This window comes from Meleagris gallopavo, chromosome 1 (genome assembly GCF_000146605.3).
Source record: "Meleagris gallopavo isolate NT-WF06-2002-E0010 breed Aviagen turkey brand Nicholas breeding stock chromosome 1, Turkey_5.1, whole genome shotgun sequence".
Lineage (NCBI taxonomy): Eukaryota > Metazoa > Chordata > Aves > Galliformes > Phasianidae > Meleagris > Meleagris gallopavo.
The window spans coordinates 68,283,074-68,310,993 of NC_015011.2; the positions used below are offsets into that span (position 1 = coordinate 68,283,074).

General features: G+C 41.4%; 1 protein-coding gene across 4 annotated transcripts in view; it reads left to right on the plus strand.

Annotated features, from left to right (window-relative positions):
* ETV6 (ETS variant transcription factor 6) overlaps positions 1 to 27,920 on the plus strand; it is a 129,537-nt gene that overhangs the window by 24,629 nt on the left and 76,988 nt on the right. For 3 of the 4 annotated variants that reach the window (XM_010716090.3, XM_019617069.2, XM_010716083.3), the window contains one exon: positions 18,571 to 18,700. In XM_010716090.3, the coding sequence (XP_010714392.1) occupies positions 18,571 to 18,700 (130 nt within the window). Of the gene's footprint in view, positions 1 to 18,570; positions 18,701 to 18,926; positions 19,034 to 27,920 lie in introns of those variants that run through there. The other variant, XM_019617076.2, reaches the window with a different exon arrangement.

Sequence of the window (27,920 nt, forward strand, 5' to 3'; positions counted from 1 at the left end):
CTTTCCTTGTTGACATTTTCTTTGAATAGTGAAATTTTGGGGGAAATTGAGGTTCTTATTTCCAAAGCTACTACTTCTTCCCCCCTCCTGCCTTTGCAACTGTGTATATTGAGTATTTGCAGGGTAGAAAGTAGATGAGGAATTTGCCTCCCACTAGTCATAGGGTCACTTGAGATTTCTTGAGCCAGGTTTTCTCTGTATTTACAGACTGCTTTCTTAGTGGTGTGTATATATTGAAGTCAGTATGTTAATTAAAAAGCAAAGAAGTTAAGACAGCAAACCAAGTCTGTTTTAAAAATAGCAAAGAATCTATTTTTCCATTGTAGAGAAATATGAAAAGCAGATGGAAGGAATTTTTGGCAGTGTAAGTTGCTCTATTTGTTGTTGGGGAAGGGCTTGTTCTGGTGAGGTTGTGGGGAGGGACTTGATTCACGCATTGGAGTGCTGTGGGGCTGCCCGTCATGCTGTGGCTAAAGCACAAGATGGGCTTCAGGCAGTCTGTAGGCTGATTTTCAGAGCTGCAGGTAATTGAAATTATCTCTAGCAGCTTTAATCAGCAGGTAATTCATTGCCATGATATGCTTTCTAATCCCACTGTTACTCTGCTGACCTGCAACCACTGTTCTTCTGAATTGATTGGGCATATTTCCTGCCTGGGATCAGGAGGGCTGCCATGCAAACTGGGCTCCTCTGCCTCCTCAGCGATTATTAGTGTACTCTGTATGTTAATGGAAATCGCTCACTATCACGAGCCCTGCAACATCTGTTCAAGCTCCAATTTCATCTCTCTTCTAACCAGTGAGAAAGCAACCCCGCTTTCCAGAAGGATGGGGTACGTAAGTGAGGAGAAGAGCCAGAAGCAGAAGGTCTCATCAGCCTGGTGGGGCAAACTGTCCCTTCTTTCAAGCCCTTTCTTCTGTGTGATGTTTAACTGTTGTTGTGAATGAGAAGGCTTGCACTCAGCAGCACGTAGTCCATAAGCCATCTCTGTTTCCTGCTGATTTCATGTTTTGCTAGGAAGGACGCTGTGCAGGATGTTGAGATAGGATTAAGCAATGAGCCTGGGCATTAGCAGGTTGGCTGTGCTGAGAGACGGGCTTGGTCTCTTTCAGCTCCAGCTGAAAGGAGGTAGCTGTAGCCTGTCCTGTAACCACAGGCTTCTCCTTGGGCAGTTCTCCTGTTCTGCAGTTCTGTTGTCTCCTGAAATTGCCTGGTGCTGAGCCTTTCTTAAGGCTCTGTGATAATTTAAAAAGGAAGTGTGTCATTGTATTTCCTCTAAAGGTCCACCGATGAGAAATGTTGGACAAGATTCTGACTTGATAAAATTCTGTTTTGACATAATTGAGAAAGGGAGATTTCTCTCAAGGCTTTTCCTTGAAAATGGCTCTGTCATGAGAACAGCATCTTTTGCCTGTTGAAGATCTGCCTGTCCCTGCTGCTAATCCACCACCTGCAATCTCAGCTTACCCTAAGTGACAGCAGATGAGTTGGCAACAGTATGCTGCCTTGCAGAGATGTGCGAGTGATCATCCCCTGAGTGTGGAGATTAAGAGGAGTTGAAGTTTTTCATCTATGGTTCAAGTACTTCTAACAGGACAAAACCATTCCCAAGTAGTCTGGAGGCCTGTTTTCTGCATGAAACTTGAAGAAAATGAGGCAAAAGTTCAGTCAGGCTTGGTGGATTTGCAGAAGTGAAGGAGATTTGTTGCATCTGTATGAGTAAAATTTAACGGAATAACTCCTTTGTATTTTCTCCTGTCAGTGGTAGGTTGTTTTTGGTTTTGTTTTTGGTCTGCAAGCATCTTTGAATAAAGCTACCAAATTCTAGCTGAAATGGAGCAAAAATGGAATGAAACTGTGACAGCTGCTAGTTGTACAAACATCATCAAAAGCTCTTGCATATCACACAGAATAACAAGATATGGACTGTTTGAGCAGACCTAAAGTTTTCGGAAGCCTGAAGTCTCCTTTTTGCCAAAAGCTATGTGGGTGCAGCAGGGAGTCGTAACCCTAGTGCACAGCACATGCAGACCAAAGGTTCCACGTGGCTGTACCTCTCTGCTTGCAAAGCTCGGTCAGGCCCTGCTGCTTGGCCATCACAGCTTATTTAGTCTATTGCTGTCTGCATCAGTGTGACACTTAACAGTAAGAGTGGGCAACCGCAGCCTTTGTGGGTACATTCAGAAGCTAACTATGGGCTGCTCTCTGGGTGCAACTTATTATTGGCCTAGATCTGGTGTTGGCCTGCGAAGGGAACAAAGTTTCTTTTTATCTTGTTCACAGTTTCTGAAATTGATAGGTAGAAAAGGATAGAAAGGAAATGGTAGATAGCAAGTAGCGGGGTGGCTGCTGTAATACAGATTGTCCCTGTAAATCTGAGTGAGGGAACTGAACGCTGGCACCTGGAGTTACCATCATTGCTGTACAAGCTGGCTGTCAGGAGGTCCGTAAACAGGCATGGGTATGGGGAAGAGGGAGAAAGGTATTTTTAATGTATGTATAATATGTCAGAACACAGATTGTCTGATTTGCACTGGAATTTTTGGAGTTGGAGGATGTGTTGCTTTTTGGTTTCATGATATAGATTACAAGGTGTAACTAGCATTTATTTGGTGGAAAAAGGTCTCAAGGGAAGCTGGCCGCTCAAGATTTGTCCGCATTGCTCTGAGAGTTCATCTCATAGCTCTGGTTTTTCTTCTGCTCCTTCTCCCTTTTAAATACATAAACTTTCCTCCACCTGAGCTTTGCTTTCTCCTTGCACTCAAGAGAAACTCCTCTGTGTTGTTGAAGCTCAAGTTACGGACGTAGCTGAGAGAGAACAGCCCTGGTTGCATTAACTCTGCTGCTGCTGTCCCTTTGTTGCTAACCTAATGCCCCTGTTTAACACGAGTGCCACTTTTGTCTGGGCTTGAGCCCCCAGTGGTGCAGCGAAGCTCTGAGTTTTGCACTGTAATGAGTAAAGAGCTCTCGCATTGTGCCTGTCTGCTTGAGGTAATACTTGCTGATGGCAGGTGGTAAGGGGCAACATTCAGACCCCTGCAGTGATTTACTGTTTTAGAACAGCTAATTTTTTTTTAGGGTGCAAGAATGGAATAAAATATTTTTTCTTTTAGGAATAAAAAGACTGCATCGTTGTATTTATAGGAGCATACATGCTCTGTTCATTGGGACTTGCTGGCTTTTTTAGGTATGTAGTTGTCTGGAGTCTGTCCAGCTGGTGCCCGTGTGTTTCCATATAGGAAAATCTTCAATGTGCTTTTAAATCCTTCTCTCTCACTAACAGGTTTCTTTACTCTCTCACAAAACAGGAGCTCTGTGTACATCTAACAACAATTTCTGCTGCACTGAGGTTGCTGCATGCATCTCTGTTCTCACCATTTTCTTTTCCCCATGGCTTGGTGCATGTTGGTTTTTTTTTTCCTTTTTTTCCCCCCCCCTACCCAGCTGTTCCATAATTAAAGGCTTAGCTATGGCAAGGGTTATCGTTGCGCTGCAATGTATCACAGCCTGTGTCACCAGCCAGCTATTGCAAGTAATAGGAGCAGGTACTTCAGCTCACTAAAGAAACCAGTATCTCCATTTCCCATTTTTGCAATTTCCAGTATTCAGCAAAACCCTTTGTCAGTAAGAACGTATATGCTTACTCACAGGTTTTTTTTTTTTAGATTAGTTCATCTAGCACCAAAGATAAAGATCTTGCTTTTATTTTTACAGACTCACAGGTTTAGATGAGTTTCAGCACAGGTTTCTAATCATTACTGTGAATTTCAACATAAAAGTTAAAGTTGCAGTGGAGGTATGTAATGATATGTATGTATGTATAACATACCCAAATGTGCACACATAAGGCATGTGTTGAAAGATGAAACTTTGCCTGGGAGCCTGTGCACTCAGAGCAGCTTCACCAACTAATCCAATACAAAGTTGCAGCTTTCCTTACAAATGGTGCTACTCTGCTTTTAAATGTTTCCGGTCAGAAGCTTGGATTGCTGTATTTTTATTGCCACGATTCCAGTCTGAGCTGGGGTGGGAAGAGGAGAAGCTTTTGGAGGAGAAAATAAAGTTGTTTTTCTGTGACAGCTCACAAATTTGTTTAGTTTAGTACTAATCACAGTAGAAATGGGTCGGCAGGCAGGAGGCAGGTGGAGTGGTTGCTAGTGGAACAATGAGAGCAGTTTGTTGTGAGGACATTATTCTGTCGTGGGTAAGTGACTCTCAGGGTCTGAGGGCTGATGATTCTCATTGAAGCTGATTTAAGAACTCCCAGTTCATTATCCAGCCCAGCCACAGCAGCCTTGCAAAGTCTGAGCCTCTGGGAGCAAAACCACTTGCCAAAAGAGCAGGTGTGTCAGTATGAAGTGGCCTGTGAGGAGCAGCTGTAAGCATGAACTTTGCCCATTTGTTTGCTCAAGGTTTTATCTCATCCTTTATTATACAGCTCAGTGAAAATGAATATTCCTATGTCAAGCGGGGCCATATCAGAAGCAGGCTCCTCATATACTAGGTAGCCTCATAGGCAGGAGCTGTGTGTGAGAGGGGAGAGCTCTGCTTTCTGTGCCATCCCAGGAGATAGGAACACCTGAGCAAACAGCGGGCACCCAGGGAGCGTAGGTAGTGACTGTTTTGTTGGTACATTGCATGGATTTCTCATGCCCATAGTTTTCATCCTGTGGGGAAATTCTGACATTAGAGTAAGACCAGAGTGCCTGGAATGGAAAGCTTACCTTGCAAAGTTGTTTTGTCATCTTGCTTTGGGTTTTTGAATGTGGATAGCAAAATTAATATCGAAACAGAAATTTTCTTCTGAATTGATGACTAAATGTTCCACTTGGAAAGTGCTGCTGCACTGAAGTAATGCAGAAAAAAATTAAAAAATACCTACGTAGTAATTGAAGGGGCTGGTGGAATGTTTTGATTTTTAGCAAGATTGTGGGCGCTGCGGGAAATGTCTGCTGTAAAATTTGTTACTCCTTCTGGTGTTCAGGTCCCTGGCAGTGGACTTGTAGTTGGGCAGTTAAAATGGATGAGTTATTGTTTGTGTAGTGTGTTATAGGAGGATAAGGCAGTGGAATTTTCTAGGCTTAGAAACTATTTGGTGCTCTATGTAAGGCAGCTATACCCACATAAACTAAGCCAAGGATGGTTGGGAGTTAGACACTTATACTTTAGGAAAAGTGACATGGTCCTATACCAAGGGAACCTGGTGGATAGTCAGAAGACCTGCATCTTTTCCCTGGCTCTGTGTGACTTTGAACGATTTGTTTCACTGCTCTGTACCTCATTTTCCATTTTATCTGCTTTGCACCGTATGTATTTAGATATTAAACCATTAGAAATAGGACTGCCTCACACTAGGCAGAGCAACTGCACTGCTGTGACATAGTCTTAATAAATATAAACAGTGCTGCTCTTTGGATATTGAATATACATTTTGGACAATTCTAGTTAATTTTTTATTTTCAACTGTATCACCAAGGATTGATCTTCGGACCTGTATAACCAAACTTTTTCCTTATTTGCTTTCTGCTATTCTGCCTTTCGAAGGACTTTGTGGAAAAGAAAGCAGTATAAAAATCACACAACCGGTTTGGCAGGTCTTGTATAAACAGGAGAAATGCCAGGAAAAGTCTCACGGCTTTGTTGCCAGCTTGAAAAAAAAAAAAAATTCTGATTAATTTTCCCCTAATGAAAACCTCAGCCATTGCTACGTGTGAGCAGGATTGCGGGGAAGGGTGTGTAGTGGAAAGGGTTAGGGGGATGCTTGCTGGAACAAACGTGTGTCTTCAAAGCTGGGAATGTGCTTGCTCTTGGGCAGTTGTCCCAGTCACCTCCTTACTTGTAGGAGCAGAAGGGTTCTGTCATGAGTCTTGGAAACAGTTTGTTTTGATATTTTTTTTTTATTATTTTTTTTCCCCCCATCTCTTCTAACAGTCTCACACCTCAGCTTGGGTGTTAAACACACCTTACTTGATTAGATGGGGTGATTAATGTCCTCTGGTTCTTGCTGTGCTAGTGAAAGGCTGTGCTGCTCTTTGGGACGTTTTTGCTGTGGTGACTGGGTCGGGTAAGGAAACCTGCCTTGCTGACTGGGTCTGTGTGGTTGTGTAACTGTGGGAAGGGTTGCAGTGCCTCTATTCTGGTTCTTGTGGCACAGAAGGGATGTGTCTCTGGAACAGGTCCACTAGCTCTCGTCTGGCATGGACAATCTCTGCTGTGCGCTTGAGTCAAAAGATTATAAGCAATGCCTTGATATGAAGGGGTTCATAGAGAAGTTGAGGGTTATTTAAACTCAATATTAAAATGCTAAGTGAGAGCCTTTGAGAGCTTTTGCATGATATCTGCATGCCACCTCGGCTGGTTGATTTCATCAAAATCAGCTTTTTCCTCCTAATTTCTCCTCTTTTCAGAGCAGCTGTGTAACTTCAGAAAGAAGGCACTGCAGGTAGAGTCAGAACTGGATCTAGACAACTTGCTGTTCTTTCTGTCCTTCCATTTCCTGATTGTAAAATAGGATTCAAAAGGTTCTTTCCTCCAGTGCTTTTCTGTCTTGGCTGCTTTGTATTTGAGCTCTGCAGGGCAGGGGCTGTCCTCTAATCTGTTTCTGCAGTGCCTTGGACAATGGTGCTGGGTTTCAAGTTGCTTCTGGGTGCTACTGCAGTATAATTGTTCAGTTGTAACATGTGGGTTTAGAGCCTGATAGGTTTCCTAGGAGAGACTATTATTTTCTAAGATGTCTGATGCTTTTAGAAGTTGTATTGAGGGGCATAGTTTAGTGGAGAAGTATTGATGGTAGCTGAACAGTTGAACTAGATGATTTTGAAGGTCTTTTCCAACCTTGATGATTCTGTGTTTCTATGAAAGTAGGTTTTTGTTTTGCTCTATGCCGCTGAGCTAATTGCATCTCTGAATGTTTTGGTTCCTCCGCTTGTGAAGGTGAGTGCAATAACACTTCTCTTCAATGCAGGGAAATGGTGATGGTTTTATGAAGCATGTGTGGATAGTGTAGGGTTGTAGGCCATAGATAAACTTTCATACCGAGCTAAAATGGGCCCAGAACAAACACTTCACTCTTCTTTCTTGTGATGACTATGATTTATACAATTTCAGTTGGTTCAGTTCCCAAGCCTATCACGTCTGTAATGAGGAAATATTTGCAGTTCATAAGCAATCTCAGGGTAGTGGTGATGGGACTCTTGCTGCAGTGTCCATTCAGGTGTGAACCAGAAGTGTTTAGTTGTCGAAAAGAAGCCAATGACAACCAAAGTGAAACTTTAGCACTTCTCTTTTGCCAGGAGTGGTGTCACAGCCAGTGCTTTGGGATTATGAGCTGAAACAGAATAATAATTTGAGAAAGAGCAAAAAATTTGCACAGGTTGAAAGGAAAAGAATTAAAAGCTAGGTAATACAATGAACAGGAAAGGTTATGGCAGAAAAAACAGCTAAGTTGAGGTTTTTGCACTTAACCGTCCCTGCACTTGATATGCCTGTGGGCTCAGCATCATCCTGTTACCTCCACGGCACAACAAAGGATCAGAGTGCTGTGATAAAGCCACTACTTGTTTTAGCGAGTGAGTAGCGAGTCTGGGACCAGAACTTCCCTCCTCCTGTCCTTTTCACCATTTTTCTTCAAGCCTCTTGTGCAGAGCACATTTTGTCAAGTACCTTCTGGTGTAGCATCTGCTGTCCAACCCTGTATGGCAGCACTGTGTAGTGGGTGATCCACTCCTTGTTCCCCTGCTGAGTGTTGGGAGTGTCTGCGGAATTTCCACAGCATATAAGGGTGGTGTGTGATGTACCCTGTCACATGGACAGGTCGTACCTGGAAGGCATCTCTTGTTTTCACAGCAGTCGGGAAAGGATTGCTAATAGCACTCCTTACACAACAGAATATTCACTCATTTAGTTCATTACTTATTAGCTCCAGGCAGGGACATTGCAGATTTGTTAATGCTAATGGCCAAATCATTAGAGTGTGCAGCATTAATGGAGGAGAAAGCATTTAATAAAGACCCATCGCTCGACCCTGTCATTGTCCCTGGAATACAGGCGGTGTGTTAAATTCAGTCCCCACTCTCATCTTGTCACTTACCTCTTCTTAAAAGGGCAGCTTGCTGAGAAACTTCAGCTTTTCAGAAGCATCTTCTTTAAAATCAGATATGCTATGCCATGCCCAACTGTCTCTTTACAAAACTATGTTAAAAGTCTCCTTAAAGTTCTGCCAGTGCTGATGGTTCTGTGCTGGAAGGTCCATGTTTTAGAGGAAAGGAAAGCTTTTTTCAGAAACAGTGTTGCCAGCAGGAACAGGGAAGTGATTGCCCCCCTGTACTCAGCTCTGGTGAGGCCGCACCTCGAGTACTGAGTCCAGTTTTGGGCCCCTCACTAAAAGAAAGACATTGAGGCCCTGGAGCGGGTTCAAAAAAGGGCAACAAAGCTGGTGAGGGGTCTGGAGCACAGGGCTTATGAGGAGCTGCTTAAGGAGCTGGGATTGTTCAGTGTGAAGAAGAGGAGGCTCAGGGGAGACCTCATTGCACTCTATAACTACCTGAAGGGAGGTTGTGGTGAGCTGGGGGGTCGGCCTCTTCTCTCGTGTAACTGGTGATAGAACTAGAGGGAATGGCTTTGAGCTGCGCCAGGGGAGATTTAAGCTGGGTGTTAGGAAATACTTTTCTGAAAGAGTGGTCAGGCACTGGAATGGGCTGCCCAGGGAGGTGGTGGAGTCACCGACCCTGCAGGTGTTCAAGGAACATCTGGATTTTGTATTGAGGTGATAGGTGGATGGTTGGAGTGGATGATCTTGTAGGTCTTTTCTAACATTGGTGTTTCTGTGATTCTGTCATTCTTTTGCTGTGCCTCCAGCTATCCTCCAAGGTGATTTGTTTCTTTTTTCTGAATAACATTTTATGACTCATACATTGGATCAGCAGAAGGTTTAGTTTCACGTAGTTTGCATTCTGATACCATTAGATTGCTGACTGAGAGATCTTCAAAAAGCTGTTAAATAGCTCCTTAAATAAATTGTTGGGCAGCTGTTAAAAATAAGATATTTCTTGTACAGGTTAACCCACCTGCAGATTTTATTTCTTTTGATGTAACTCAGCTTCCTTCAGTTGTCTCCCACTGCATTTGAATGTTTTAATCACAGCTTCTTGTTAACTCGTCCTTCTGCAAAGTCTTCCAGATATACCTTCCCTTTCATTCATATTTATTTTCTTTATTTCCAGATACTGCTGTATTTGTCATGTCTCTCTTTGTCTCTGTAATTCCTTTACTCTTTCTTTATAAGCTAGACCTTCAGACTCTTGTAATACTTGTCTGTCTTGCAAACGTAGATATGTGTCTGCCTGTATATTTATATATGTGTAGGATAAAATGCAGAATGAAAAGCCTGCAAATGTGCAGGATACAATATTCTACAAGACACACCTCCTAGCTATTTTTTTGTAATCCTGTCAAATTTTCCTGTTTAGTCACACTAATCTCATGTTTTTCACTTTAAAGTGAGTGGCTAAAGTAGTTTAAAGATAGTAAGGGGAGAATTGTAATTTGTTGTTTCTTCCATATCTAGTTCCTGTACAGCAGATGAAGTCAGTTCAAGTATGGATCTTTTTAGGAATTCCCTCTGCATTCAGTATTGCTGGGAATCAAATAATCTGAATCCACCTGATATTTTGCAGTGGCAAACATCCACCTCCTCTTGTTTCTGGACTGGCTTATTAAGAAAATCCTTGAGAAAGGGTATTTTATCTGGCTTTCTCTCTGGATTCTGATTGATTTTTCTGTGCACCCTGGTGAGTCTTGCCTCTTTTACCACCAGCAGCCCTTATTTACAGCTCTCCTAGTCCTGAGCTGCTCTAGATTCCTTCTGGAAAGTTGCCTTTATCCGCTTAGTTGTGTTGAACACAAAGATACAGCAGCACACACTCTGTCTATGTCTTGTTACCTCTGCACTGTTTCAGCCATCAGGAGAAGCAATGTAAGGTGTAGGTCTGGACCTTGTCATAGTACCCCTGGATTTCTCCATGTATTTGATATGTCTTTTTTCATGGAAGGTCTGAAGTGTAATGAAATGCTGCTACATGGAATGCTGTGTTTCATTTTACTGGTGAGGAAAGATGCAGAGGCTTCACCTTTGCGGGCTTAAGCTGTAGTTTTGAGGGTAATCATAGTGCACCTGTGCTCTGGTGTGATGGTGTTTTCTTTTGCTAGCACCCAAGTCTGCCATCAGAGTTTCCATCCCAGTTCCTTCAGAAGCCTACAACCTTTTGCAGAGGACATGTTCTTATACTTAACCAGGGCAGGCACCTACATGATCAAATATAAACAACTTTTTCTTGATTTGTTACAGTAGCTGATATTTAGGCGTGCCTGTATTTTCTAATGGTAACAGATAGAAGATAATTATGGCATATTGTGATGCAAGTTGTTTTCAAACGTGTATGTATGCACACTGTTCACATTCAAGTTCAAATTGATTTCATGCAGATAAGGAGAGAAATTAAAATTGACTGACTGTACTGGCAACAGTAAAGATTGAGGCTCGTATCTGCACTTCACTTCCCTTGCTGTAAATCAGATCAGAATGCTTTCAAAAAGCCACTGGGGAATGTTGTATGTGTAGATGAGAGCTGAGTCTAGCCATGCAGTGGGATTGAGAATGGTCATTTCTTACATCTACGGTATTTTAAAAACATGTATTTTGTCATGTTGTAGCTGCTTAAGAATTCGTTTCCATTAATGACTGATGATTAAAAACAGCCATGACTTTTATGTGAATTATTCTCCCCTGATATTTCCACGATTTGACTGATAGGCCTGCAGATAATCCATGGAAGTGAGTGACCTGAACTTGTCCATATGATGGTTCTGACATGTGCTTTGTACTATGGAAGTCCTTCAAGTCCCATTGCGAATGATCCTGTTGGTAGCAGCTGTAGATGCACTAAAAATATTCATATTTTGTAGAATGACTGGTAGCGGTTCTTATCCTTGAAATATATTTGAATACACAGTGGCATTGCAGCTTTCCAATACCCTGATAGCTCAGTAATGCGTCCAGGTAGAGTCATGCATACTGCTGTGCCAGCCTGAATGGACCACAGAGCAGCTCTGGGATTCTCTTTTCTGTAAGAGGGCAGTTCCTTGTACACCATATTTCCCCTTCATTTTTCCATCTCTGTTTTGTGGCCTCCAGAAATTTTATGCTGAATGCATAACTCCCATGATGGGTGTTTAGGGCATGAATTCCTACACACAAACAGGCAGCATTGCAGAGCCTCTGTATGTTATAGATGAGACAACCCAGCACTCTCTTCTTTAGGAAAGAGAATGGGGAAAAACAGTGCAGCGAAATCTCTGCTGTGCAGTTCTTTCAGCCTGGAAAGTTTCTATGCATTGACCCCCGTGCTGCCCACTCGCTGTCCACACTACTTCAAAGCCTAGTGTGTTTTTTGTAGCTCTGCTGTAAACTCTCAAGCCTTCTGTGGTGGTTGGTGCTAGAAGTGGGTGCTAACAGGACTGTGGCATAGGTGCAAAAGGATTTGCTGTTTGAATCACACCTCCCTCCATACCTTGGCTGAACAGAGTTTCTTCAGAGGAATGTGTGGTAAAAACCCTGTAATGCAGATTCTGCAGTCATGAGTAGAAAAGAGGCGGGATGGGGGAGAAAATTTCTTCCTAACATCAGGCCATTGAATCTGTGGTTGACTCTCGCCTTGGAGCAGTAGGGCCAGTTGCCAGCTTTATTGCCTCTGTGGGCCTGGAAAAGTCTCCTACTTCGACTCGATAAGGCTTTGCTCTTGTCTTGATGTCTGAGGATTCCACATGCAAATTCTGAACAAAGATTTGCCTCCCATATACATTTTACACTGCCCGTCTGGGTTATCTGTGGATAACGGTCTTTTTTGTTTGTAGAAATGAATAATTTTTCATGAATCTTACTCAAGTCTTTGCCTGAATGTATGTTAGTTTTACATGATGTTATCTTCCCCTAGCCTCTTTCTGCTCTGTATTTCACCATATTAACAGCAGTCTCAGTGAAGAAATACTTTGTGAGTATGTGGCTCTGCTAGTTTTTGATTCATTTATATTTGCTAGCTTGAGTTATTTTGCAGTGTTCAGACAATAATGGAGCCGTATCATAGCGTATGCAAGGGGGATTGACCTCCACAAGCTATCTTTTCACAATACTCAAGTGCATTAATATTGCTCTCTATAAGACTTTAATTTAATAAGAGCAGTATCTGTGATCATTTTAGGAGAGGCATGGGATTCTCCACCATCTTCTTTCCCCTTTCCTTTTGTGATGAACTGTTGTACCTCACTGTTTTTTATTTGCTTTGGAATTTGCCTGACTGAGGATTGTGATGTGACAGGCTAGTTATCTTCTGCCCTTGTGCTGGGAAGTTGGTTGGAGACAAGCTGAAGAGAGGAGGCAGGGAGGAACTGAACTTCACAAAATCACTAAGGTCACCAAGACAATCTCTGTTCTCTGTGTGCAGGAAATGAGATATTAATCTTTTCCCAGTGCTACTTTGCATAAGGTCCATTCCAGAGAGCTGTGTTTGTTTTAATTTCTCTAATTACTGATAGTGTGCTGATTAGGCTGCTATAGATTTGACGTGAATAGCTATATTAATGGGATCAAAAATGAGGAGAAGTCTGCCATGGAAATTAAGGAGATGATAGCAACAGGGGGATGGAAGGGAAGTAGAGAGTTTAATTTGTACACTGGTACTGCAGAACTCTGCTTTTCTTTTTCTCTTGATCATTCTTCCCTGGCAGCAGTTACAGTATGCAAGCTATGGAGCTGACCAAAATCCCCAGATGATTTAATTGTGTATCCAAAGCCATACAGTGCCTTAGGGCTTCTGATTTCCTTCCTCTTTCCTGTGTCAGTTCCTGTAACTGTGGGTGCTCTCTTGGACTTTTTTATCTAGCACGCAAAACACTGATGAATGCTGCATACATCTTCCTTCTCTTCCTCTTCACCTGACTTGCTTTCCTAATGATTAACTTGCCTGCTTTCTTGCTGCCAGCCCTTGTGCAATCTTTGGCTGGTTTGCTGGCATAGCCCTTTTGGGTACCTGGACATCAAGGGCATTCTGAGGCATTCCTTCGCACCAATAACTCTCTCCTCCAAGGCCATTTTTTCCCCTCTGCCTTATCCAAGGCACCTATGCCTAAGAGGAACCACAGCAGCCTAACCAACCCCCCTGCCCCTACTTTCAAGCTTTCCCTAGATCCAATTCCCAAGGCTTGTCTTTCCATTTTTCCTTTTCTAGATGTGCTCACTGAAAAAGATGGAAACCCTGGTAATCTGCCCCTGCAAGGCTGAACATCCTCTGTGATGTAAGGTCTGTGGTTTTGTGTGCAGAATACCACCTTCTGCAGTCCTGAGAGCTACAGCCATACTTCTCAAACCCAGATTTGCACAAGTCAAGGATGAGCTACTCCAGCATTTTTTAAGCCAGTGCAGGGGAAACTTAGGCCTTCCCAAAATCAAGTTGGACACCAAAACCTCTTTGCACCTGCTAGTGCTGCCTTTTCTGAGCATATGTCCCACAGTTAAGGAACTGGAGTGGGGTAATAGGATGGTACATAGGTACCTGGAAACTTTCCTGCAAAGCAGCATCTCACTGTTTCTGTCCTCTGAGTAGAGACAAACTGTGAGGCTACTACAGGAAATTTTCTGCCTCTTTAGTTCCAATTGTTGGCCCCCAGTAATTAAGGCAGCCCAGATTTTCATGTCTACACCTAGTGGTACTATTGGAGAAAACAGGACAAACAAGAAATTCAACAAGATGGGCATCAAGTGACACACATGGATCCTGGGTGGCAAAGGCATGTCATCTTTCAGTCTTGGTTGACTTCCCCTGTGTAGCATCATCGCACACAGTACAAGAATAGGCTTTTACATACTGAGAAGTCATCTGGATTTTATATCCAGTGTAGGGTATTTGGTGTCAATGGCTCAATGTCCTGATGGATATCAGCAACGAGTGGTGTCAGTACTGAGACCAGTGCTGTTTAACATCTTCACCAGTAACAGTGGGATTGAGTCACCCTCAGCAAGTTTGTGGATGACACTCAGCTGCATAGCATGGTTGACATGCCCAAGGGACAGGATATCATTTAAAGAGATGTTATAGAGGGGAAGGAGGGGGTCAGTCTCTTTAGCAAGGTCTGTTGTGATCGGATGGAGGGAAGTGGTTTCAGACTAAAAGAAGAGAGATTAAGGTTGGGCATAAAGAAGTTTTTTTTTTTACAGTTAGAGTGATGAGGCAACTGGATGCCTGAAGTTGCCTGAAGAGGTGGTGAAAGCCTTGTCCCTGGAGATATTCAAGAGGACTCTGGACAGAGCTTTGAGCAACCTGATCTAGCTGTAGATGTCCCTGTTCACTGTGGGAGTTGGACTGGATGATCTTTAGAAGGTCCCTTACAACTCAAAAGATTCTATGAGTCATTCTTCAAACTGAATTCAACGTGTAATGGCTCTGGGAGTCTGATCAGTCGTTATATACACTCCTGCAAGGTAGTCATGATCAATATATCTTGCGAGTTACCTTACTTTTTTAGACAGGATAGTTTGACTAAGGTTCTCTCAGTCCCAATATATTCTTTTTGTCTCTTTATAGTACAAAAAGAACAAAACAGTTGCTTGTATTGCTTCTTAAGCATGTGGTTAATCTGTCCTTACTAGATGGGGCACCTGAAAGCATGCCTTAGTTTCAGCAAACCTGGGTGGCTGTCTAGATGGCCCTGTTGGAGCACCAGACACTACAGCAAACTTTGGGGAGGGTCTCTGTGAAGGTTGATCTAATGCATTTCTTTCATAGTTAAGATGAGTTTTTATGGTGAAACTTTGATAGAATCATAGAATCCTTTGAGTTGAAAAGGACCTCTGAAGGTCATCTAGTCCAACTCCCTTGCCATTAACAGGGTCATCTACAGCTAGATCAGGTTGCTCAGACCCTGGTCCAGCCGAACCATGAATGTCTCCTGGAATGAGGCATCCACCACCTCCCTGGCCAACTTGTGCCAGTGCTTCACTACCCTTTTTGTAAAAAACTATTTTTTTACATCCAGTCTAAGTCTGCCCTGTTTTAGTTTGAAACCATTGCCTCATGTCCTGTTGCAGTGGACCCTGCTAAAGAGTCTGTCCCCTTCTTTCTTGTAGCCCCCGCTTTTAGGTACTGAAAGGGATACATCCTTGACTCACTGTGAACTAAAGAAAGCTTTTCAAAAACTGTGACAACGATCAATATGCCTACTGTTTTATCCAATTCATTGTTGCTACTGGTGAAACATTAAGAAACTGCTATTTTGAAGTTACTCATAGATACTTGTTGTTTTGGGGCTGAGCATTTGGTCCCTTGTGAGCTTAAATGTTTCTAGAGTCCCATGGCAGGCAGTGGATCTGGAACTCAGTAATGCCAAGTTCCTTCCTAACACTCATCACTAATAGTTTCAAAGGGCCACATCAAAAGTATATTAACTTAACCTCTTTTACCAGTAAACCAGACTGCATCAAGGCTTTTTACTCAAGTACACGCAATAAGCTTCATCCTGGTTCTGCTGCTTGTCCTGCCTCCCAGGCTTCTTCTTGAACAACCCTGCTGTTGAACCGTCTCGTCTATTCTTGGCCTTAACGCAAAGGGAAATATTTAACTGACTGATTACAAAACTTGTTCAGAAAAATTTCTAATACCAGTGTGTCTGGTTGCATAACCTTAAAAGCATGAGATACCAACCATATTTTCTTTGATGGATCACATAAGAAAAGTTCAAGAGATATGAAGATGAAAAATCGTTCTCAAATAAATCCTATTTTAGAGATAACACAACAGATATCTCCAGGAAGTGTGATTCTGAAGAGCCTCTATAGGACTGGAAAAGTAACTGTGACCTTCTGCATTCACACTCCTGGGGAGGTGGGGTACCGTGTGTGATTGGAACATGGAGCTATGGTAAGCTGAAGAACTGGAATGATGTTTGCACCTTGCTGCAAACAGGGATGAACTTCAGTTTTTCCACAAGCCCTGTGTCTTGACCTCCCTGTGACTTTTCTCTTTTGCATCTTTTGGAAATCTGGCCAGGACGGTTACAAGGATCATTCTTTCAGGATGCATTTGTTAAGTCTCTTGCCCTTGGGAGACGTATGCAGTCCTGTTTCAAGACAGCTCTGCTCTGAAATTACTTAGCTCATTTGAGCTTTGCTCTTTCTGTGGCTCAGGTTGCCTGTGTGTCTAATAAAAAGACTTACCTAATATCTGCAGATTGCTTTGATATTTGGGTTAAAGATGCTGGAAAAAATGCAGAATTCATGAGAGAGGACATTTCAAAGGCACGTATGAGAGCTGGAGAGCTAATTCTCCTTTGTGCCTTGTAAAATGTTTTCTGCAAATATTGCCAATTCGCACATTACTGTGGACATCTAAAATGCATGGAAAAAATAACTGGGACAAAATGAGTGAGTTTGCATTTCCACAACTTCTTTGTGTTTCCTACTGTCCTGTTCTTACGAATACTAGGAAACAGTTATTGCAATACATTGACTTGTAACACTAAATCTCCATGCAGCTGTCTAGGTATAAATATGGGTACCATATGCCTGTAGTAGATTAATCATTGCTGGGAGAAAGGCAGTGCATGCATTATAAAAAATGCATTGGATTCTGGATTTGGTTTTATCTGCTGATTTGACTTTCCTTCTGCTGTTGGCTAGCGAGAAGGCCTCTTGAGGCCACTTAGCACTTGTCTTTGCAGTGGTCATTCCGTATTTCTCTGAGCATGAAATGGGACCTGAGGTCAGTCTGCATCTTACATTCCGGGGGAAAAGGACTTCAGGTCTCCCATATGTCCTCTTGAACTCGTTTGCAGAGGCAAGCATTTCAAAAGTGTTCCTCTTTTCATAAATATCTTGTTCAATAAACAAAATGAGCTTAAGTGTTGTTCAATTACCTGAGCTGTGGTTTGCAGCAGGAAATGCTGGGAAGTGGCTAGTCTTGTTGCTCATTGCTAGCATGTGCACCACAGAACAGGCACATTTTCTGCAAGGTTGCAGAACATGCTCCATGCTGGAGTTGGACTTCAGGGGAACATGAGGCATAGAGTTACTGTTTTGGATCATGGAAAGTCTGTAGTATATGAAACCCAGATTCTTAAGAGAGACTAGTGCTTCTGTGTGAGCTTCTCAGTAGACATGTGATAGCAGCATGTTATGCCAGGCTGAGCTGGACTTGGTTTGAAGCAGTGATGGAGAGAGACTCTGTAGGTTCTTTATAGCCTGTTTCATGAGCAGAGAAAGTTTTCTGCTTTAGCATATTTGTTATTTACATTATACAAATCTCTCCTTTCCTTTGCTGGCAGTGAGGTTGCTAATGGTACATTGTAGATGTGCCTTTATCAGTGTCAGTCCAATTCCATGTCCTGTAGCTCTGATAATGTTGTGGTTTCTAATGTCCTTCTGTTACTCTAATGTTAGGTTTGTCCTCTCCACTTGCTAGAGAACAGATTGAGGGTTGAGATTTACACATATACTGTCCTGCAAACGCTCAGAAGCAAAGATAGCTTCTTTTGCTTCTGTATCTATGTGGATGTAACTCCATGCTGTTTGCACTGCCATCATTGAATGTCAGCAGCCCGGTTTTGGAACATATGTTAATACATTGCCTTCTAAGAAGTGTATGATTATGGCTTTATTTTTTTCATGTTTCTACGAACATGATGTGCCTATGTTTATTTACAAAGGGTATAATTTGCGTTGTGAGTGAAGATCGTGCTCAGAATGCAGAAGAGTTTTCCCATTAGATTGGATGAAATTTAAATCTTAAATTTTTGGCAGATATTTTCAGAAATAAACTAAATGATAACAATTATGAACCTAACACAGCATTGACAAATTGCTCTTTAGCTTTACTGGACTGTCCTTGCTTAGCTGCTTTCTGTATGCTGGTTTACTTAGTTGGTTGCAAGTTTAACTACTTCAAAGAAAGTGCTATTAACAAGTTTAAGCAGGAATACAAAAGTACTGCATTACTCACTGGTAAATAGAGTGATTTTTAGTGATAGAGTGGTTCTGTGCAGCAAAAGTAAAACTAATGTCTTTAAAATGCTCTAAAGTGTTAAATAGTTAAGAAACATGCTCAGATCTCTGTTAGCATAAGATTAAGCGTTTTCAGCGGTCTCTGTAGCAGTATGCACACACGTATAATGAAATTGCTGTCATATTTTCACCAACATAAAACCCACTGAGGCTACCCACTTCTGTGTCACTTCTCTTTTCTCCCTCAGCAACTTTCTGAGAAACTCCTTGGAAACTTCTCGGTTCTCCTGAAAATTAAAACTGTAGTGTCAGAGGTGCTTGGTTGCTGACACTGTTTCAGGCTCGGAGCAGGCAGGCCTTCGGCTGTGATCTGTGGCAGGCTTGATGCTGCGGCCTGATGCCACAGGCCCCCATCGTGCATACCTCCTTCTTTCCTCCCATCTCCCCCAACCCCTGCCTTGAATTCACACCTCTGTTCCAAAGTTCACATTGTCTTCTCTTTCTCTCCCCCACTTTCTTTTTAACAGCAAGAGAGAATTTCGTACACACCTCCAGCCAGCCCAGTACCAAATTACACTTCCTCGTCACCACTACATGTCCCAGTGCCTCGAGCGATCAGGATGGAGGAAGACACGATCAGACTGCCAGCACACCTGCGTGAGTGTCACTTCCTGGAACTGAGGAGGGTGCAGGGCAGTGTGAGGGGGGAGGATATATTTTTTTTTTTAAAAAAAGATATGTGGGGAAGTACCCTGGCTTTAGAATTTTCTTTAAAGCTCTTGCTGGTTTGATTTTCAGTATGTTATTTTTAAACACCTCAGATCATTGTTTTCTTTCCCCACCACGACCTTCTATCAAGGATTTGGCTTCTCTCTCTTGACAGGGAAAAATGTGGAGGTTTTATTTTGTCAGGAAGCACTATGTATCTGTCCGTGTTTTAGGAATTGCTCACTGATATGCTGTGGCACAAAGTCAGTTTCACTAACTGTGGTAAGTGGAGTGCATTTTTTCAGTGGGGTTTTTTCCAGTTGTTGTGAGTAAGTACTGGAGCTCAGGCACTCTGCTACTACTCAGAGGCAGTGATGAACAAGGAGGAAAGGGCTAATCTGTACATGAAAGCATAGTGCAAAGGAGGAAGGACACAACAATGCTTTTATAACAAAAACTGGAGCTGGGATCAAGGTGAGAGCCAGGCACTTCCTTGCTCAGATGATTTAATGTTTGAGGAATAAGAAAGGCCGAGGGCTATTGACGAGGGAGAGGTGAGATAGGGTGGGGATGAGGAAGAATGGAATTGTCCTTTTAGGGAGGAAGCAGTTCTGATGCAAGTTGAGAGATTTTAAGAAAACTTTTATCAGGTGTCACGTTCCTGGAGTACTTGAGCAATAAGAAGCAACCGGGGCCAGTGGAAATGTAGTTTCCACTGTCAGTGGTGTCAGATGTTGCCATCTGACAAATTTATTTGGGATTTTGGAAAATAGTCTCCTGAGGTGGTCTTTCAGGTTTTTGTTTGTTTGTTTGTTTGTTTGTGTTAAAGTGAAAAAAGAGTTCTCATTCCTGTCCTCAGTTGTTTAACAAGCATGGTCCTTTTCTGGATGCAAACTGTTCTCCCAGCACTTCAGTAATCCTGTGCTCACACCCTTGATGGCCAGTGAGTTACAGTGCTCCAAGATTGCTTAAAGCCCACGCCTCTTTCTGCACAGTCCTGGTTTTGTTGCCTGTGCATAACCCAGGTTGTACTTTTGATGGGCTGGAATGCAAGCTGGCTCTACAGCTTTCTTTGTGGGTCTGGCTAGCGCCTGAGTAGCCAGACTTCTGATCTCCCTGAGCTTTCTTGCCTCTGCCTGTGGATGCTGGCTGGCTTGTTTCCCCAGCATTGGGCAGACTTGCTAGTAAACTTGTGGTCAATTTTGAAGCTTATGCCCAAAATGTAGAGAAAAAAAGTCAACACGGAGCAGTTCTCCGCACTGTGGCTTTAGCCCCTGAGATTTTTTTCTTCCCCTTGTTGTGTTATTTAGTGGAATTTAATTCTGGTTTGAGAACTGCTGTCTGTCTTCTCCTCAGAGGATCATGTCTAGCTTTCAAATTTTACTGCCTTCCTAACTGAGTTCTATGAGCACAGCATAGAAAGGCAGAGACCCTTGATGCTGAAAGGGTGGGGCACTGTTTACTACCAGCTTCCTTCTTATCAACTTGCCAGCATGCTAGGTAAAGTGTGAAGCTTAAAAGGTTTCCTTTCAGTCAATTTCTGTCCAGTGTTTTGGCTGTGACTGAATCTTTTGCCTTGATTTTTTTTTTGAATTTTCACGTTTTAAAACTTTTAAGGAAGCTTTTGTCCCGTTATTATTTCCACGCCAGTCTGACCTTCTGTATTATAAAAACACAGAAGATTAATTATTAAACATCTGTCTATTCTTTGACAAAGTCAGTGTCTCAGATCATAAACAATGTGAAGCACGTTTACATAGCCTTACTAGTATTCTTATTAGTCTGTAGCAATACAGTATTTTTAGCTCAGTATGCAATAATTATTGACCCAAACACTCACATTCAGAACCACTGTTTAGAGTGTATGGATTTATAACAAGGCCAGAAGGGATCATTATGAATTTCTAGAATTATCTCTGGTATTACTCGAGTTACAGAATTTCACTCAGTACCTCTGTGTTTTAAGTTCAGTAGCTGCTTGAGCAATAGCATTTTATAGAGAAAGATTCCGCCATGTAAATACTTAAGGGATAGGGAGGATATAAGGTTTCTTCCTAAGTTCTGTCAGTGCTTAAAATGCATAATTATCCTCCTTATTTGCTGTTTTGTTTTTTTTTTAAGTGCCCTATTTATAGTTTGAATTAGTCGAGCTCAGTTTCAAACTACTGGATCTCATCATCACCTTTCCTGTTAAATATTGCCAAAAGACTACTCTTGATTATAGGTGCTTTTTGATAAAGTAATTCTTTAACCTTTTCTTGACTAAACTATCTAGGATGAGAGGTTCTTTATTTTCCTGTAGAATTTGTGGATTACAGATTGTGTTGGTATGATCTCCTGCAAACTGTTTCCCACCTAAGACATCCTTCTTAAGGTGAAGACTTCAGATTTCAAGATCATATTCCAGAAGCAGTCTTCCTCGTGCCAGCTATAGAAATAGCTTAGTACATTCTGGATCTTGAGTCATGAGGTTCAAAGGCTATGGGATTTTGCAGTTCCTGCATGTACTCTTCTCACTTTTTAGAGATATCTGAGATACAGCTTTGGTCACAATTCTGAACTTTTATAAAATGGCAAGTGTCTGAGTGATATTTCAGGCCGTGCTACTTTGTGTGAAGATTGGATCTATTTCCACAAAGTCTGAGTGTTTTTTAAATCTGAGACTTTGTTAGTTTGCAGCTTTGATTTTGTTTTTATTGATGAGGTAAAGCGTAACTTCCCTGAAGCCTCACTCCAGTGCAACAGCAAGATATGATGTTTCCAGCTGTGCATAGAACTGGTAGCTAAGTGGATCTCCGTTTACTCTCTGTTCCATGACATTCTGGTATTACCAAAACAAAGACAAATTTTAGTCCTAGACTGTATGTTATCCTTTCTGCCAACTTGCAAGTTCAAGAACCATGCTACAGATACCACTGAAAGCAGCAGTTGGCCCAGGCATTGATTTTGCTCCAGTGGCAATGCAGTAGGAGAAAGGAGAACAAGAGAGAAACGTTTTAGATGGAACATGAATTACACTTGGTAGATTCAGATAGTATTTTATGCCTTCCTTATTAGAAACTTCATTGTTTCTAATGTTTAAGAGCTCTTTAAAGGTGCTAATACCCAATATTATCTGGACAATAAGTAGAACAATTTCCTTTGCAATAGATTATTCCTCAGTGTTTGGTGAGCAAATGATTCTTAGCTATGCTGAGATATTTGATCCAGAAACTGAAGAAAGGAGAACTGCAAAGTTGAGAAGAGTGGAATGCAGATCCCTTAGTGCTACAAGCATACAGAGTATTCTTTCTTCACCTTGGTCAACACAGATAGAAATCTGTAGAGAAACCTTTCCCAGGATTGACACGAAGACACTTTTCCCATTTTCACTCATTCTTCCCTGTTTTAATTAGCTGTTTTCTTACCAGCCTGGTGTATGCCTGTAGTATAGAACTACAATGTAATCAATCTTATCATTGAAGCTTTGGGATAGTGAGAATGATTTCCTGATAGTACACAATTTTATCTGGTGTTATGCTTCTCTGTAAGTAACTTTTGACCCATGCATCTAAAAGTGCTCATTTGCTTAATATCTACTTTTTTATCTATAAAATATGTATTGGGCGTGCTGTAAATTGACTATCAGTACAATGCTAGAGAATGTGTTTGAGGTATGTAGACAGAAAGTACAATGATCTCCAGTTTGCACTTTGTCCCTGGTTTATATGCGTGGTAGGTTTGCAGCGTGCTTGATCTCTACCAGACTACACTAACATCAGATAGAACAGTGGAGTGGTTTAGAAAGGACTTGAGAAGCAATTTCAGCTCTTCTACAAGTCTCTGCCCTTTGTGTCTTCTGTGACCTTGGATATCTTGATTTTGTTTCCCTATTCTAAAATGAAAAAATTGTGAGTGCATAATTTTTTTTTTTAATTGTAAATATTAATAAAATGATAATAGAGAATGCTGTGAAAAATGGAAGCTATTACACTATTTGCATTCCCCTTATCTCTGAGGAAGCTTAATCCATATTACCATGGAGAGAAAGTTCTTTCTTTTTCTTTTTCTTAAAAACAACTTATTTTTGTCCGATTCAATGACATTAGTTATTCATTTTATGCTCTGGCCAATTGCTTGTGGTTAAAAAAAAAACAAAAAACAAAAAACAAAAAAAAAAACCTCTTGGATCTGGAAAGAAGGTATTCCATGTAAGATATGGATATGTCTATTAATATGTGCTGAATTAGTGAATAAACAGTTTTTCCCTTTTTTATAGTACACAGAAAGAAAATAAGGTGTTTTGCCATCTATAACAGCAACTGTAATTACATGCTTACAGGCTTCATGATTTTCTTTTGGTCTCTCTGAACATAAAACTTCTTCAAGACACAGAAACATCAGTGTTGAAAAAGGACTTGTTGCATGGTCTAATCTGTGCCCTTGCCTGTAAAGCAGCATTCCCCTGTGCACGTATCTGTCAGTTTGCACAGTCTGATTTTTATCTCTAAAGGGCATCTTCTCTTGGGAGCACACGTTTGTTTAGGGAGATGGACATTATCTCATGGGCAAAGATTTCACAGTGTTCTCTATTGATACAAGTTCATTTCTTCCTCTGAACTAATTACTCGCTTGTTTTTCTTTGCTGTTGGCATCCTTCATGTGCCTGCAGCCCATTGTCATAGCAAGGCACATTGCACATACTTTTCTGTACACACAAACCAATTATTCTTGGCAGCAACTAGCTTTTCTTGTTCTTGCTTTTCTCTGAACCCCCAACAGCCTGCACTAATATTCAGAGTAAAAAAGACACACTCTAGTTACCATGATACATGCATCATTTTGTGCTGTTGTTTTTTGACTGCTCTCACTTTTGGGTGAGTGGTGGTGAAGAAAGATGGGGACCTGTTTGTAAGGTTGAGTATTCCTTGTTTCAGATATAAAATTGGGTTCTGGTCTTTGGTTTTCCAGTCTGGTGTACATTCTAGGCTACAGATGATTTTGATGAACTTCAGTGCATTTAGGTCTGGTCATATTCTGCTAGTCTGATCACTTTTTTTTATCTTAACATATTTGTGTTCTTTTCAATTGCTGTCTGTTCCACTGCCTTCATTGAGGAGGTCTGAAGGGAAATTTGCTTAGTTTTCTGCAGTGATTGTGTTAAGGGCATACCTTTTTAGTGACTGCTTTGTAGGAATCTTTCTGCATGCTTTTTATACTGCTATTTTATACTCCTCAGTGGAAAGCAGTGTAGTGCCTCTGTATTGGTTCTCCATCTTTGTGATCTATACCACATCCTACAAACATGCCTTCTGTGTAACCCTTAGTATTGGACATGAGTAGAAGGGCAGGTCAAGATGTTGAAGGGCTCTCACATGGGAGGTTCTGTAAACTAAACCGCTCATCGGACACCAAAGTAAATTTATTGTGAGTTTCTTTCTCATGATCAGATGCTGTTGCTTGTATGCATCATTTGTGTTTTAAGGGCACCAGTTTTCTTTTTTGTAAAGGAATACAGGAAACGATTAAGAGGGAGGAAACAACAACATTGTCTTCGTTGCCAAGGATCCATTTTTTTCTCCCTAGTGTCTATTAATTGTTACTCCTTTTATTAATCGTTTGGCACCTGTTAATTATTCAACAATTTTGGCTAGCAGATGGAAAACCACTTTGAAGTGTTAGACATATTATTACTTAGTTACTAGAATATTCAGTGCATTGAACTGGAAGTATGTAGTGAGACAGGAAAAAAAAACCCTTCACGCTGAGCTACATTTAGAGTAGCAAGCAATAAAAATATTTACTTTGGAGGGATCTTTGGGGAACAAAACTGACTGACGCACATGCAGGAAAAGTAAAATAAAAGCTGCATAAGACAAAGGGACTGTGAGAGGTGGCCAAAATGTCAAATTAATGACTATGAGACTAATCTGCTGAAATGAATACTTAGATTCCCACTGATTTTAATGGGATCTGAACTGTTCTCTTTCTCAGATGATTGGCTTCTTCCTCATCTTTCTTTGCTCTTCTCTGACAATATGGCCACTTAAACCTAATTCCTCCCTCTTACTGTCCTTCATATGCTTGTCTTTCCCTCTAATCTCCTTTTTATGCTATATTTTTTCTGTGTGTAGCTTGTTCTTTCCTAAGCAATCCAAATCCACTTCCAAAAAAAAAAAAAAAGAAAAAAAAAAAAAAAAGCCTGAACATTGGCACTATTCTGCACTATTCACTACCACCTTGATTGTTTGCAGTTCTTAATCTTCTTGCTGTTGTATCTTCTTTCACCATAGGCTTTTCTTGCACATTTACATTGTGAGCTACTGAGAGCAGAGCCCAAGCATTTAGTAATGATTTATGATTGTGAATTGCATACATGTTATAATGAAAAGTGTGAATAATGGATATGTTATTTATACTTACCTTTACCTAAATGTTCATTTTCTACCATGGCTTATCTGAATTTAACTCATCTACAGGTTTTCATTGGATTTCTAACAGCTGATATGGGGGAAGAAGGGAAACCAGTCAGTATTTTTGCTTCAGATCTTGCCTCTGAAACAGAGGATGTATTCTAAAGCTTAGCAAAATGGAATTTATCAATACAGCCAGCCAGTGACCGCTTGAGTGTGGTACAAAGCACGTCCTGGCTCCTGGGTGTTCCGTGCTATAAGTTTCCAGTCTGCTTTGAGGAATCATATGCTCAGGCAATTTGGATAGGTTGGAAGCACAGTCTCACATTCACTCTTGAACCATGTCTGGATGCAGTACAGATGCAGCTGTTCTATTCAGAAGAACGTTATGTGGGGCTGGGGGACTGAAACCTTATTACTGATCCAGCTGTGAAAATGGAAGCTTTTGCACCATGAAAATCCTCATTTACGCTTTTCTGACATGATCTTTGTTTATCTCCTGGAGGGAACTGAGCGACTTGTCACAAGGTGTACATCAAGGTGACTCGGGGTCCATTTTGTTCTGTCAACCTGATGTAATCAGCTGTTGAGCTGAACCTTAAATCTATTTGTTCTTTACTGCAGCCTAATTACTGGGGCAGAGGCACCCAGATCAAATGTGAAAAATGTTCGGAAGAGCCAGTGCCACGAACTGATTTCTGCTTCTTGAGAGAGTGTTTTGGACCCAAGCATTTTTTTATTTATATGTGGGATATATAAATATATTTTTATATATACACAAATATTTTATTTTCGTGTGTGTATATATACACAAGGTGAGTTAGTGCAGCAGTTTCCTGCACTGACAAACCAAGTGGAAGTGTGTGGATGAATGAAATCCTTCCTGTCCTGGTGGGAACTTGTAAAGCAGCTCTGAGGTGGGAATCTGAGACCTCTGCTTTGGGGCATGGAGGACTCATCATTTGAGGGTCTCAGTGGTACTCAGCCAATCTCTTACACTCCTGGAAAGCTTCACTTACGGGTTTAAGTATTTGAACACAGATTCACCTCTGTTCAGTGGGGAAAGGGAGCAGTGTCACTTTAATGTGGGATTCATCTGGTCCCTTGTGAAATTCCCCTGGAAAATGTGGAGAGGAGTAAGAAGCAAAAGCAGCAGGACATTTATGGCATTGCTGGATTTGAAGCATTTTTAGCTTTGTCTTAAAGGGATGCTGTCAGAATCAGTGACTCTAAAATTAGATTGCTTTTCTCTTTCCATCCCAAATGTGTCAACTTTTTTTTTTCATTTGTGTTTTGTTGCAAATCTTCTATGTTAATTTTTAAAATAAAATTAATGTAAAGAGCCCAGTATTCTTAATAACCACACAATTAAAGAAAGCACAGAAGAGAGACTGTGGTAAGCCATGATTAAGAACTCTACAATAACATGTGGTGAGTGCCTTGCAACAGAACACAGGAGTGATAGAAAACCTTGCAGAACCAACATAGCATGTGTGCTGCATTCACTCCTTTAGTAAAAAACAGCTGAGCCTGTGAACGTTGGAAGAAAGCACACCTGTCCAGCACTTAGAGGGACTACCAGGATGTGGCATACCAAGATTTGGAATACTGCATCCAGATGTGGAGTCCTCAGTACAGGAGAGACAGAGACCTATTGGAGCATGGCGAGAGGAGGGCCAAAAAAAATGACCATAGAAACAGAACACTCAGCCTGGAGAAGAGTGACCTGATAGCGGCCTTTTGATATCTGAAGGAGAGCTACAGGAAAGAAAGGGACAGACTCTTTAGCAGGGTTTGTGGTGATCGAACAAAGGGAAATGGCTTCTAGCTTAAAGTGGGTAGATTTAGGTTAGATAGAAGGAAAGGGTCTTTTACAGTGAGGGTGGTGAGGCACTGGTTCAGGTTTCCCAGAGATGTGGGTGATGCTCCATTTCTGGAGACTTTCAGGGTGAGGCTGCATCAGGCCCTGGGCAACCTGATCTGGCTGTGTGTGTCCCTATTCTTTGCAGAGGAGTTGGACTAGATGACCTTTAAAGGTTCCTTCCAACTCTAAGGATTCAATGATTCTATGATATGTGAGGAGAAACCAACTGCAGTTTCAAGATACTAGAGATTAATGTAATGGAGGCCGTGTATACATATCCACTCACCCTAATACCAATTGTTTGACATCCCTTTTATTGATTTGGATTTCCTTTTAAACTACTTGCCTCTGTGCTGGTACTCCTGATACAAGCACACCCAGATTAAACAGGCTTTTGTGCCTGATTTATAGCTCCTCATTTTATTGCTGGAGCAGAAGGACTCAGTGATGATTTCTAAGTTCGGAGAAGACATTTTTGTGGAAGTGGTTCCATCCAGGTATGGTGGCCCAGTCTCCAATGCCTTAATTAGGAGTTTCATCTTAAATAAGTTCCCATAGGCATTTGGAAAGGTGGAAGCACTTATTCATCATCTGTTCCTCTTCTGTGAATTCTTGTGCAATGTCTATCTTTTATGGGATGAATGTGTATGAATGAGTATGTTCACTGTTCATGTCTAGAGTAAACTTTGTTTTGTGCAAGGCATGCCCAGTGGAGGACTAGCAGACTCCTATTAATATAACACTGAACTTTGCTCAGTATGTTTGAGTTGTTTATATATTTAATAGGAATACAACTGATGATGTTGGGAATTAATGAACAGTCGCTTCTGATGGACTTGCTCCAAATCTTTGCTTATGGATCTTCATATATAAAAATCATACCCTGGAAATAGCCATGAGCAACCTGCTTTGT